This window comes from Chaetodon auriga, chromosome 12 (genome assembly GCF_051107435.1).
Source record: "Chaetodon auriga isolate fChaAug3 chromosome 12, fChaAug3.hap1, whole genome shotgun sequence".
In the NCBI taxonomy this organism is placed as follows: Eukaryota; Metazoa; Chordata; class Actinopteri; order Chaetodontiformes; family Chaetodontidae; genus Chaetodon; species Chaetodon auriga.
Genome location: NC_135085.1, coordinates 16,140,793 through 16,155,149, shown reverse-complemented (window position 1 = coordinate 16,155,149; position 14,357 = coordinate 16,140,793). Strand labels below are relative to the sequence as shown.

Genomic DNA, 14,357 nt, shown 5'->3' with positions numbered 1-14,357 from the left:
TATGTAGTTTGCCTCAGCTTTCTGCAGAGTGCCTCCCTGCCTCCCTGCCTCCTCGCCCCGCTCCCTGTCTGTCTGTCTGTCTGTCTGTCTGTCTGTCTGTCTGTCTGTCTCATCGGATCTGTGTCATCTCTTGCGGGTGTGTTAAATGCATCTCCAGCCACTCGACTCATGCGGATGTAAATCGGCCCCAGTGGCCGCGAGACAAAACTCTGCATTACTCTAAGCTGTGATCTAAAAGCCTCTTTCTGTCTTCTTAGCCACTCCTTTTCTTCCATCTTTCTTTGTCGGTTTCCATCTGTTTTCCACTCACACTCTTGTTGTTTCCGTTTAGAGACAGAAGAAAATGAAGTATTTGATGAACTGAGAACACTACATGGAGATCATTGGGCTTTGTTTTCTTGCCAGCTCGTGCTTTTTTGTTGTTTATTTTCCTTTATGTACAGTAGATTGGTCACGCTTTCAAAATGCTAGCTCAGAGCAGATATGGCAAAGAAGTTTTTAATAACATGAAAATCCGGATATGTACTTGTTTTTATTGAATATTTACAGAAGTGCATTTCAAAGGTTTAATACGGTATTGAGCCAAATTGAAGCACATCTCCTGCCTTTCCCTCGGTGGCCACAGGCCCTGCAGTGCTTACAGAGAAACATCCTGAGAGCATGGAAATCTTTCTGGATGTATGGCTTGAATCACTTCAGTGTTTTTCCTGGCTTCAGTAAAAAATGTTTCTAAAATATGGCACTCATCGCCGCTCTTTCCTTTCTCTGCTTTTCTGGAGCTTTTGTTTTTGCTACATGAGATCTGTTTGGACTTCAACAGATATACATTCTCATATTCAATGAGGATCTGCGCTTTGACGTTGACTCCTATGTCAAACAAACGGGGGAAAAGAGCATTTGGTGCAGCTCATGTTGAAGGCCAGACCTGTGTGAGGGGGACCAAAGTGTTAACCTCGCACTGTTGTGTTGTTTTTCTTCGCAAATCAGTGTACTTCACGATCTGTGCTGAGGCGTCACACTTTCTTATTCCTCTCAGTGAAGGTATGCTGGAGTTGACGCTCATTACGAAGCCAACGCCACTATAGATTAAGCAATACTCCAAGTCAGTGTGAAGCATAAAGACCGAGGTTAGCACATGAGTACACATTCGAGCTACTTGTGCTTGAGCATTCTCTTTTCATGATATACAGGTAAAACCAAAACAATTGGTTGATTAATTGATGGGTGGACAGACAGGACATTAAGGATTAAGTCGTGTTTCATGCAAAATACAGACATTTCATTGTTCCAGCTTCTCAAATTTGAGAATTTGCTGCATTTCCTTTCATTTATTTTAATATTCTTTCCAATGATTTCAAGATTTGAACTACTGGTTGGACAAAAGAAGCATTATGAAGGTGTCACATTGGGCTTCTCACTGTTTTCTAAATTTTTACAGACGAGAACAAAACCACTATGAAAATAATCATGAGCTCCAACCAACTACAACAGTAAAATCTTTGTTACATGTTAATTATGAGTGATAGTAATAATAATAATAATAATGTAATGATATAATATGTAAGTGTATATAGAATAACATGAGTGCTTCTATTTGTAGTACCTGAAGTACATTTTCCTGATTACACAAGGAGCACTGTTTATATTCTATTGCATAAATTCAGTGAAGTATCAGTACTTCTACTTCAGTAAAGGGTCTGAATACTTCCTGCACCGCTGCTACAGTAGCAGCAGGAATTGGATGCCTTTCTAAGTGCAGTCTGTTAACCCTGATCCACGTCTGTTTTGACAGGTCAATGTCATCTTCCTGGTGGTGACGATGTTCAAGATGGTGAAGCACTCCACCTCCATGAAACCCGACTCGTCCAGGCTGGGTGGTATCAGGTGAGGGGTGTCACTCGGGGGGATTAGCCGGCCGTGCCGTGGTGTCTTGTGTGCGTGAAAAGAAAAATATGCGCCATTACTGCTTTTGACTCCCGTCCGAATTTTTCAAAAGCAGCATTTTGACCAGCACGTTAATTTGATTTTCTCTTCTCCTAAACCTGACCAGACCAATATTTTTCCCTTTCAGTAGCTGCCTTTTTAGTCGATTTATGATATCCGTATTTGCACTACGCAGGGTTATATTGCCTTTTTTTTTATTTCTTCATAACTGCATGTTTGACCTTTGGTATCTCTTTGCAGCCGTGCTGGCATAGTTTACAGGCATCCTTGGAAGACTGACTCAACTGTGCCTCGTAGATTTAAAAAGATGGTAAAAACGGAAAAAAGCCCCTCTCATCTTTCTGCTTCCAGTGGGCTGCATTTGCTCGATAAAAAGACAAGTCCCTGTATATTTCAGTGCCTGGATTCTTGTTCAACAATATGTTTGAGGGCAGGCCAACACATGCTATGTGGGCGCATGATTTTTAGGCAGCCACTCGCAGTTTGGTCCAAACCCAAAAAAAGGCATTGAATTGGCGTTCAGGTTTGTTTTTAGCACACAGAGAGCCGCATTAGAGGATGCTGGATTTCACACGTTATCCTAAGAAGTCAAAACTCATTAACTGTCATTAATTAGGATCTACCTCAAATCGGCTTTGTGTTTAGTTTTGTGTGTCAAATTTGGGAGCTGGTAAAGTGAACTAATTGGTTACATTTTGTGTGATTAGACAAAAAAAAAAAGAAGGACTCTTGTATAAAAAAACAGCAGAAATTGGACAGCAAGTCTAATCAGCCATCGATCTCAACACCTCCTCTCCTCTTTCTGTGGATCCTCTCTCATGCGATATCTCGTGGTCCTCGTCTCCTCTGCATGCTCGCTGTGCCTCTCTCAGGGTGGCTCGCCTCTCTCTTGTGTATCAATAACGACCAGCCGTCGTCACTGAAAGCGACTGTGAAGTTATCTTATTTCCTCCAGGCTTTTCTGCTAACCTGCTGCGTTTGCAGTCTCTTTAGCCGCACAAGTCCGAGGAAATATTTTTTGACTCAAGTGTCAAATACAGAACGCACAGTCGTTGTAAAACTTTGTATTGGCATTTATACACCATGCTGCCTCTAGTGCAAGTCGTCTGAAAGGAAAAAGAGGGTTTCTGAGGGTTTATTGCTTTTTGTCCAGGAGAAAAGAAAAGCCAAACCAAGCAAAGATGGAATCATCTGCAGTTTTGCGGTTCCACTTTTGTTAATATCGCTCTTCTTTGTCGTCCGCAGGTCGTGGGTGTTGGGAGCGTTTGTCCTTCTTTGCCTGTTGGGGCTCACGTGGTCCTTTGGTTTGTTCTTCCTCAATGAATCTTCCATAGTGATGGCTTACCTCTTCACCATCTTCAACACTCTGCAAGGGATGTTCATCTTCATCTTCCACTGCCTCCTCCAGAAAAAGGTAAGATTCTGTCCAACAATACAGGTTTTAAACGAGGAATAAATCAACAACAAGTCGTTTGTTGAGAAAAAATGCCCAAGCTTTGCTTCCAGCTTCTTGAATGTGAGGATTTCCTATTTGTACTCACTTTATATGTGCAGCTATAAATGAATTTGAATGTGAATCGAAGGAATTTGAAAACATCACCTTGGAAAGCGTGACATCTTTTATTATTTAGACCAAACAAATAATTATTTTGATATGTTTAATAATTAATCTGGACAGAGACAAAACATTGTCAATTGACAGTAAATAAGTTGGCTACTGTTTTCATAATAAATTTGGCATTAAAGCTGCTTTTCAAGCAAAAATACTAGCAATTAGCTTGTTTCAGCTTCAGTGTTGCTTTTCTTTGTCCAAAATAATAAATTGCAGTATGGGGGTTTCAGACTGTTGATCTAACAAAACAAGACATTTTAAAAATATCGCCTATGGCTCAGGTAACTGATTGGCTTTGTTCCTGTCATTTTAAACACAAAACAAGTCATTAAGAAAATAATATGCAGATTAATTGATGATGAAAATGATCATTAGTTGCAGCTTTACTTTCACACAGCTCAAACATGTCGCTGCCAAGAATCGCCCGTTTCTCTCCAAATCTATTTAATCCCTGTACTGCAGGTGTGGATCTGTGAATATTAGCATTGCAACATTTCGTGATATTTATTCATTCTCACTTGGCAACCCACATATCGAAGGGCTTCCTCTCTGCAGTATTTCAACATGTTATCATAGTGTGTGTTATCCCTGTCCTTACAGATGTGGCATTTAAACTGCTGTCAGCTGGATGGCATTTAGATAAAGATTTGGGATTTGCATCTCTCACAGGGGAGGGCGGCACGGTGGGCAGTGGTTAGCACAGCATGTACCCCGCTTGCTTGTGTAGGTTTCCCCCGGGTGCTCCAGTTTTCCTCCCACAATCCAAAGACGCATGCAGGTTCGAGTAACTGGCAAATCTGCATTGCCCATAGATATGAATGTGAATGGCGTGAACACGGCTTGTCCGAGGCGCCTCTCGCCTCTCACTGTCAGCTGGGCTTGCCCAGGGATGGATCTCTCACGGGAGGGTGATTGTGTCGCTCTCTGTACGCTCGGTCCATCCTGACCTTTTGTTCTCCTGCAGGTCCGCAAAGAGTACAGCAAATGTTTCCGTCAGTCCCAGTGCTGCGGCGCGCTGCCGCCTGAGGGCCCCCACAGTTCAGCCAAGACAGCCACGTCTCGATCCACGGCCCGCTACTCCTCCGCAACACAGGTACGTGCACCCCGCCGGGAATCAGATGTATCAGGGTTTAGATTTAGAAAACCGTATGTGAGACGGTTTATATGTAAATGTTCATTCCAGTTAATTTTATGTCAGTGGGATTAGTCTTTGTTTTCTGGGCCTTTTTCAGCAAAAGAGTCTTTTTCTCCACATTGTTTTTTTTTTACTTCCTCAAGGGACACATCTGGTGATCTGGTGATCCCATTAACAAGTATTTGTCTGTGAACCCAGATCTAATATACTGTAGCTAATTCTTCCGTGCCATAGAGCTCCATTATCGTTCAAAAACTCATACAAGCGCACCATAAAGTATAAATAATAAAATACCACAAAAGGACAACATAAATTATGTCGCACATTTTCATTAAAAAAAAAGGAAAAGGCAGGGATATTTTCATCTTTTTCTTTCTTTGTAGCCATTAAATACTGAGACCAGACTTCATAAAACTTGCCTTGGTAATTATTAGCTCTTGTGATTAAAGATTGAAAAGAGGCAATGTCCGTCATTAATTTTAACCATTCATCAAAAACAGGCTTTGTGTGGCTTTTTTTTTTTGTCATGGTCCGTTTTAAAAGGGTCATCCTTTAGTAAATTTCAACCTTTCACTTGAATTTTAGAATCGTAAAGCTCTTGATTCTTTCAGCTAAATACGCAGTTTGAACATTGAAAAAGAAATCTCAGCACAGCACTTTGCTTCACTTGTTTGGCTTTATTATCAAGCTGTTAGACGGCCAAAGCTGTATATCAAGGGATGGAACTTTTTCTTTTACATTAGGATATGTTACAGCACAGTGGCACTCACCTCAGTTTCTAAAACATTTCTGTTCGAACGTTCTTTTATACCTACCATGGTCAAGAGAGAAAACCTATTGGAGAAGAATTCATTTTATAACATAAGAAAATATCGTTCAGTTGGTCTCTAATCTGTACAATCTTAAGAGCACTTCTGGGAATCTGGCGGCAGTTTCTGCTCTTACTATCCAGAGAACAAAGAGCTGCTCAGGGCCGATGTCTCAGATTACAAGCTGTAAGATTCATTTTTGGTATCGGTCGGATCAATAGTTCATGCCTTGTATTCCCGTTAGCGCAACCGTGTCATCAAGCAGTGGGTGAGTTTAATATTGTACACAAATATAGGTTGGAATTATAGCCACTCAATCCTCTGGGCCTGAAACCTTGAATGACAGCGGCACCATGTTGAGTCCTGATCAATGGCTGCTTTTCTCTCTACCCAGAGCCGCATCAGGCGGATGTGGAACGACACTGTGAGGAAGCAGTCGGAGTCCTCCTTCATCTCTGGAGACATAAACAGCACCTCCACACTCAACCAGGGTAAGCAGCCGTTTCTTCCACCGCCAGCAGACGAGACACATGCTCCATTCTCTTTGTGATGAAGCTCTGAATTCACAATAAACACTTCAATGGATGCAGCTTACATGGCTCCGTGGCAGCTCGGAAAAGAGGAGGATAAGACCCCATTTAATGTTGCATTTCTCTTTTAAGCAATCAAAAAAAAAAAAAAAAAAAAAAAAACAGCGTTAAATGCTGCCTGTGAAGTTCACAGCGTTTTCTCTGCACTTTCCTGCTTCACTGGGATTGTGTGAAAGGAGTGGAACAGAGACAGAAAAGGTGGCACAAAATGTTACTGATGAGGACTCGAGTTCAGACCCTGACTGCAGAGGCCGACTGTGCGGCAGCCTCCTAACTCATCTTCACCCCAGAGTGATTGTCAGCATGAAGGTAGGGGTTGGGGGAGATGAGCAAAGTCAGGCTGAGGTCAGAGTAGATTTTTGGAGTGATACCAGCATCATGAAGCTCTGGCTCCAGACAGTGCCAGCGCAGATTTGGCTGTAGTTATGAATTAGTTTAGTTTAAAAAAAAAAAAAAAAAAACTAGAAAAACACACACATGCCAGCGCAGAGTTCCTCCGTCCAAGTGACTGAGGATAGTTATTACATTCTTGAGGATTTACACAAGCATGCTGACAATGATAGGGATACTGTATTATTCAGGGCGGGCCACTGAGACATGTTTTGTCTAGTGTCTCGACTGGATGAGCTTGTTTAGATGAATTTGTTTCACGTAAACACCGCAGTTGATTGTGTTGCTAGGCTTTGGTCAACACTTGTCGTGATAATATTGTTTGTCAGTTACATCAGCCGACTGTTTGGATAATGCCTTGCTTTGACCGGCGTTTCTATGGCTGCTCCGTCCATAATAGAAGGCAGACGGATTGTAGGTCATAAATCTTTTGCGGTGTCAGATGTAGGACAGCGAATGTCAGTGTTTGTTTATGCAGCACCCACCACCACAGACCATGAAGTGCAGCACCTCGAGCTCCTTATCCTCAACTGTTTATTTCCCTCCTGATTTTTCTCCCTCTCTCTCCCTCTCTCTCTCTCCCTCTCTCTCTCTCTCTTCCTGTTATTTCAGGGATGACTGGCAATTACCTCCTAACTAACCCTCTCCTCCGAACCCACGACACTAACCCTTATAACAACCTGCTGGCAGAAACTGTGGTGTGCAACACCCCCTCTCCACCGGCCTTTCACTCCCCAGGTGCACATCTGCTCTCCACCTTTTTTCTTGCATAGATTTGTGTTTGTTTTAAAGCAAATGTTTGTGACATTTTGGAGGATGCACTTCTGGGGGAGAGAAAGATGAGACGATTGATACCACTCGTATGTCTGTCTGTTAAGTGTAAGGCTGCCGCCAGCAGCCAGCTAGCTTATCTTAGCTTAGCATAAAGACTAGGAACACGAGGGACGACCATTTTCCTTCAGTGTTGGTTGCAAGTTGTATAAACGTAGGGAATCTGACAAATCATTTAATCACTTTTCAATTGATCAGCAACTAAAACAGCACATAACGTTACTGACTTATCTCGGGCTGCGACAAGCGATTATTTTCACTGTCGATTAATCTGCCAATTATTTTGTTGATTAATCGAGACAGGCAAGTGTTTCTTGTTCTGTCCATTTAAAAAGATATTGAGGTGGAGTGAAGAATCCAGAAATATTAACATAGTCATATTGCAAGTTTGAGTATGACGTCAGAGGAAAACAGCCGCCGTGAAACTAACGTCTATCATAAATTTGAGCACCATCATCCCTAAGACTCATTGACCCATTTTATCTGGTTCTGTGTGATTCGTGCCAAAATCAAGCTGTTTCAGTAACAAAATCCGCTCAAAAGCACCTTCACGTCTTGTTTGTTGGATCCATCTGAAAACAGCAATTCGCCGTTTTACCGGGTAATCATGTGCTTGGCTATTTCTTAGCTCTGAGCAGTTGCTAGGCAACCAACGCAGACTCAACAGTTGCTGGTCACGGCCAAGGAATAGTCCAGCACATAATCCCCTGTAAAACATTGAATTATCCTTTTTACACCCATTAAAAAGAGACATAATGAGCTTTAGAGCTGCTTGCAGGCAGACATTGCTGCCATTTGACGTAACCAGGCTAACCGTTTCCCCCTGCTCACAGTCTTTGTGCTAAGCTAAGCTAAGTAGACGCTGGCTGCACCTTCGTATTAAGCGGACATATGTAAGAGTGATTCAGTCTCATCATCTAATCCTCTCCTGTAAGTGTGTTGGATTTAATGAAAACGTGAAAAACGGTTGTGGCATGCACTGAAAATGTTGAGAATAATAAGTCTAGATTCACCGTTTGTTCTTCTTCATTCACGCCTTCTCTGTATTTGCAGTAGTTCTTATCTCGGCAAGTTTCTCCTTTGTAAACACAGGAGGAGATAAACTCAGAGACGTCAATGATATCTTATCTCGTCTACTGAGCAGTCATATGGGAATTCCTCCCTGCTGAATGAGAGCCTCACACGCCGGTCCACATCTTTTATGTTGTTGCCCCCGTATTCATGGATGTTGAAATCTTTACATTTTCCTTAGCTTACTTCAAATTAGACCACTTTGAAGCGTGTCAGTGTTTATGGTGACCTAGTTCCTCACTGGCAGAGCAAAAGAAACCCAATCAAAAAAAAAAAAGAAAAAACAGAAGCACATGACGCAATGCGGGCAGAGTCATAGCCCTCAGATATTCACAGGCACTTGATGATAAAAGAGAATATACAAAAAATAGCTGTATGGCGAAAGTGTGCACGGAGAGGATATGCAGTAATGTATAGCTTTACCCCCCCCGCAGTCTTCACGGCCTTGTTTCGTGCTGCCAGCTTGCTTACAGCACAATGAGAGCACTTCGCATTCAGAGATAATGAAGCGGGGTTGGGACCAAACAATGTCTGTGCAGAAAATCAAAAACATTTTATTATTTGTGTGTGTGTGTGTGCATGTGTGTGTGTGAGCTCAGCAGCAGCAGCCGAGTGGCTCAGACACAGAAGTCGGTGCGTGCACAGACAGCTTGTGCTTTATTGCCCTAAAATGTTTACCTGCTTAATCGCGGTAGGCTAATTGCATGTTAACACCGGAGCACCGGAGACAGATAAAAAGGAGCCACATTTAATGAGCAGGTCATTTTTTAAACATCTCGTATGCCTGTTTCACTCAACTCATCTGCGTTCAAACACGGGAGCAGCAGCAGCAGACGAAAATGTTAACACATGGAAAACAGTTTGAGGAAAGCAGGCAACAGTATGACACACAAATGTCAAAACCGGGTGTGAAGATCACCAACCAAGTATGAAATCCGCGCAGAGAGACTGTCAAGTTTAACATAAACTTTTTCAAGATCTCGCCTGCTATAGTCATTACACTTAGCTCCTGGAAAAGGATGAGCGTGTCTTCTATTATAAGTGTATTAATACTAAGTAATACTCTGCAGATGTTCATGCGATGCAGTAAAAATCGGTAAGGAGAACATCTTGGATGAGTCTCTGCTGGAACGGTTCCCAGAGTGCAGCTGTCGCCATGTCCAGTTGAATTCTGTTCACATCATTTCCCTCGCTCCCAATAGACAATACCTGTCTGCAATAAAATCACTGCCTGAGCATAAACAAATGCAAATTTGGAAGTCGGGTCTATTCAGAGAAGTGTCTAATAATCTCCCCCCTCCCCCCTCCTCTTGCCCTTTTGCTCTCTGTGCTCCTTTGGCTCTTTTTTAGAAACGTCTTTGATGTTGTTTTTAGAGTTTTTCTTTCTCGGCTATCATCCGTGTTCCGACACGTTCGTTTGAAAACCGGTTTTCTGCGCGCAAAAGCCTGTGACGACGTTCCCCTCACCCTACAAAATGTCAGGCTTTTCGCTCACAGGCTCACAGTGTACCCCGTAAATAAAATCCTCATATCAAATCAACCGGCCCCCTTCACTTTCATCCTGCTACTTGAGCTCAGTCACAGGGCTGCACGAAATCAGAGCACCCTGCTATGAGTGAGTGTGTGTGTGTGTGTGTGAGAGAGAGTGTTTTTTGTTTTTTTTTTTCACATAAAATGCAAAAGCAATATAATATGTGTCATTCAGGAAGAAATAATTTCATGGGGAAATGTTCTTTTACTGTAGACTTTTAAAAAAGATTGTGCTTGCTGCTGAACCCTTTCACCTGCTGAGTCCAGGATTCAGTTGTCCTTGGTTTGTCCTTTAGCTCTCTCAAACTGTTAAACACGTAATTTCGCTGTCATTCTCCATCCACCTACAACAATTTGAGCAAAGCATCACGCGGGCTAAATTACAGTTAATTGCAAGGACACGGTCAGAGTTGGATTGACTGAATCCAGGCTGGATGTTACGAGCTTCCACTTTTGTCTTATTTCAGTGATTTTGTTGTTTCTGCTGCAATTGAAAAAAAGCATCTGTTTTACTTTTTTTGCACATCAGCTGTTCTTAGGCCAGATAGCCTGAGCAGACACACTTGATGTGAGTGGTGGCAAAGTGAGTCATTGCACCGTGCCTGTCTGTCGTGGTGTGTGGGGGTTGTTGCTGTGCTTGTGGGGCCCCAGTGCAGAGAGGTGGCTGGCCATCTGTGTTCGACATTACTCTTTTGTCTTGCCTTCTTTTAGCAGGTGGAATGTTTTATTCATTGTTAATGTCACAACACCTCCTCATCAGCTTGTATTTATTTATTTCTTTAACGCTCATCCTACCCTGTTGCTTTTTGTGTGCTGCCATGTCCTTACCTGCTCATCAGCTGCTGTATCACGTGTTGCCGTGCGGTATTTTTTTGAGTTGTTTGAGTCATCTTTTGTTCTCATTTCTCCAATATTGTTCAGGATAATCTCTTAGATTGGCTATAATGATATTCAGCCACGATGAGGACGGACAAGGTGGGGAGCTAATTGGGTTCCCCTTTGAATTTTAAAACTTTTCGTATTTGCATAAAATTAAAATTAACCCAGAGATCAAAGAGCACAAGAGTGAAGTGTCCTGAGCAGTATCAAGTTGTATGTGGATGGTGTAGTGGAGACTGTTTTGTTCTATGAAAAGCCAAATAATTATACCTCACGCACTCTTTTTGCCGTTCCTTGCAGGACAGCACTCTCTGAGCAACAGCAGGGACATCAGTGCCATGGACACCCTCCCTCTCAACGGCAATTTCAACAACAGCTACTCCCTGCGAGACGACGACTATGAGGCCGTGGGCGTTAGAGCCCCGGGTGAGCTGGGGGGGCTCAATCTGGACGATGCCGCCTTTGAGAAAATGATCATATCTGAGATTGTCCACAACAACCTGAGGCCCCGCGGGGCCCCCAAAGGTCGCGACGCCCAGAGGGAGCGGGACCGAGCTTTGCCTCCCCAGACCAGAGTGACAGTGGACCGAGGCGGGGGTGGGAGCGGCAGCGAGGATGACGCCATCGTGGCGGATCACGCTGAGGCCTCATCCCCCCAGAGAGGAAGTGGAAGAGGAGGCCACGCCACCCTGGAGCTGCTCCTGCACCCCCACCACAAGGAGGTGCTGGAGGCCCCCCTCCTGCCCCAGAGGACTCACTCCCTGCTCTACAGTGCCCAGAAGGCCCCCAGGCGCCTGGAGGGGCAGGGTGGCCATGGCTCTGAGACTGTTACTGCAGTGGAGGACATGGGCTCCCATTCACCCAACAATAACAGAGACTCCCTTTACACCAGCATGCCAAACTTGAGAGACTCACCCTCGCCCTCAGCTTCGCCGTACCCCCCGGAGGAGGAGGAGGAGCTCTCCCCCTCACCTCGAAGCGAAGGCGAGGACGCGTATCATAAAAGCATGCCCGAGCTCGGCGACGCGCCACAGCCCATGTCCTACTACCACATAAACCGAGGCACCAGCGACGGGTGCATCATCCCACCCAACGATGAAGACTGCGCCCAGGAAGGAGAGGCGCCCAGCGACGGACAAATGCAGCTCATTACCAGCCTCTGAGCGGACCGTCTTTGTTTGCACAGGGTTTAACAGATGGGTCCTTTCGGTTGATGTCAAGAGAGCCGGCAAGTCTGGCTCTGCACTCCACAGGCCCTTCCTGTTAGGACAGGAAGTGAAATGTTGTTGGGTGGGAAAAAAAGGAATGAAGAAATGACTTTTTGCACACAGATCTCATTAACACACAAAACACGTCCATCTGAGGCCAGACAAATGTGGACTGTGAAAGCTCTGCTGTTGGACTAAAGAGGTGCAGAGAATAACAGGCCGGCCGCTGGGTCAGAGATTCGTCTGGCGTTTCTGTTGTTCTTACTGTCAAAGAATAAGGGATAAAAAATACTCCAAGCAAAGAACTATGAAACTCCTGTCATACTCCTGGGGGACTTTGCAGAACCAGGGTCTTTTTAGTCATGAAGTACAGAACTAGAACTAGTGTGGCTCCACTACACAGTCAGGACTGTAAAGTTAAGAAACCACTAATTCAGACTCAGGCCTTATATTTTCTCTATTGCACATTTAACTGTTGTCAAAGTAACAGCTAAAGAAAATATATTTTGCTGTACCACTAGTGTAAAAAGTCAAAAAAATAAAGAAAAAAAAACAAAAAAAAAACAAACGGCAACCATTCAGTAGTTATTCCCTTTCAATGTTAATAAGATTCTTCAGACAAGGTTAATCAAAATGGTGGAAATGTGCTTTTTCCTCTCACACTTGACTCGTTGTAGTATGTTTGAATATGAAAAAAAAAACAAAAACGTTTCGAGAGATATCAATCCATATGAAATCATGCTCACGTCTCTGCTTGTGAAGTGCTTTTGCTTTCATGAATGATGAGTTTTTGCCAGTAGTATATTTGTTAACACCAGGCCATGCACAGATTTGGAGTGAATTGGAAACTTGTGTAATTTATTTTACTTGAAAGAAATTGTCAGGTTTAAAGACTTATGTTCGTGTCAATGCGACAGTGCAGTTTTTGCGGACATGTTTCATCCTTTGACACTAATTAATTTATTAACTGAACTATTCAGAAAAAAAAGGAGAAAAAAAAAAAGAAGAACATGGTTGGAAAGTGTGAAAAGTTGTTGCAGCACTGATTAGGTTCATTTTATTTCTTTTGTAAGAGCCCATCATCAGCTGATATTTAATTCAACTCCTGTTTGATATCAAATAAATGTGAAATTTTTTCTTGTTCGCAGATGTCTGGCTGCTCATTCATGTTTTGCATTAAAGGTCTGCTATGATCCAAGTATGCAGGAAAATTACAAGGGTAAGGCCGGGGAACAAATCTCATGAAAACACCAAAACTAACAATGTGTAAGTCTGACCCGGCTTTCCAATCTGTCGCTGATTTTTGGTCATCCAATATATGCTTTCCTTTTCAGTTCAGTTTTAGTAAACTTCATTCAAGCAGGAATAAATAGTGTTTTTACGGGGAACTATTTTCAGCGGTGGATTAATACACATTTGGTGCACGCGTGAAGATTGCTGGCAGCTGCAGGGTGTATGTGGGATTGACTCAAAATAAACTATAGTGCTCGTGTTCATGGTAATGAAGGAACATGTCACCCATGTTTTACAGCCTTTCTCAATCTTCTGAAACACTGCTGCACTCGGCACTCAACATTTAACTTCAAGATGAATTCAACTGTTTCTTTACGGAATTTCTCATGGAGATTCACGTACAGTAGCCCAGTGATTAAGTCAAAAATTCTCTGCACCTCACATGTATATTTCATAGACACACTCATACAAACACACATTTCAGCAGACAGTAACGGAATAGAATGTCTCAGTACAATATTTAGAGCTGCAAATCCCCCCGCCCAACATCTTTTTCTCTGTTTTTTGGCCTCCCTCACACGTCTCTGCCATGATGCTTCACTGACCAAAGCAACACACGCTTTTACATCTTCTCCTCTAACGATATGAGAGGCGTGCTCTCCCTCTATGATGCCTGTCTGCTCCATGTCGAGTTACAGTGGTATCCAGAGTGTGTAAAACTCAGTTTCGCCCCCTGTGGTGCAAATGTGCTTTGAGAAATGATAGCTGAGTCAACAGCATGTGATGAATTGCACTAAAGCTTCTGACAGTTGGCTCAAACATTTTGCATGTGAGAATTTACACAACGAGACTGTCGTTTTTGATATTTGAAGATATTTGTTCTTGTGCATTTGACTTCTCCGTGAAAGCAACTGTGGTGAGAATGTGACCTATAGCTTTGTGTTTTGTGTATTTCATTCAACAGTTGTGCCAAAGGCGGTGAGAGAGACAATGGATGTCTACGGTCCAGAGGATTAAGCTATAACAGTGGCTACACACTTATTAGTAGTTCATCTGTTTTGTTCTTCTCATTGAAATTGTGGACAATAGCTAAAACAGAATATCGCCAGCCTTATCCTTTAACTG

At 43.1% G+C, this 14,357-nt stretch overlaps 1 protein-coding gene across 9 annotated transcripts in view; it reads left to right on the top strand.

Annotated features, from left to right (window-relative positions):
- Positions 1-13,142, top strand: part of adgrl2b.1 (adhesion G protein-coupled receptor L2b, tandem duplicate 1) — an 85,902-nt gene extending 72,760 nt beyond the window's left edge. For 4 of the 9 annotated variants that reach the window (XM_076744312.1, XM_076744311.1, XM_076744316.1 and 1 more), the window contains 6 exons: positions 1,793-1,884; positions 3,190-3,358; positions 4,521-4,649; positions 5,895-5,991; positions 7,093-7,218; positions 11,092-13,142. In XM_076744312.1, coding sequence (XP_076600427.1) covers positions 1,793-1,884; positions 3,190-3,358; positions 4,521-4,649; positions 5,895-5,991; positions 7,093-7,218; positions 11,092-11,954 — 1,476 coding nt within the window. In that variant the 3' untranslated portion in view covers positions 11,955-13,142. Of the gene's footprint in view, positions 1-1,792; positions 1,885-3,189; positions 3,359-4,520; positions 4,650-5,894; positions 5,992-7,092; positions 7,219-10,441; positions 10,496-11,091 lie in introns of all 9 variants that reach the window. The other 5 variants (XM_076744315.1, XM_076744314.1, XM_076744319.1 and 2 more) reach the window with 4 other exon arrangements.
- The last annotated feature ends 1,215 nt before the right edge of the window (positions 13,143-14,357 follow it).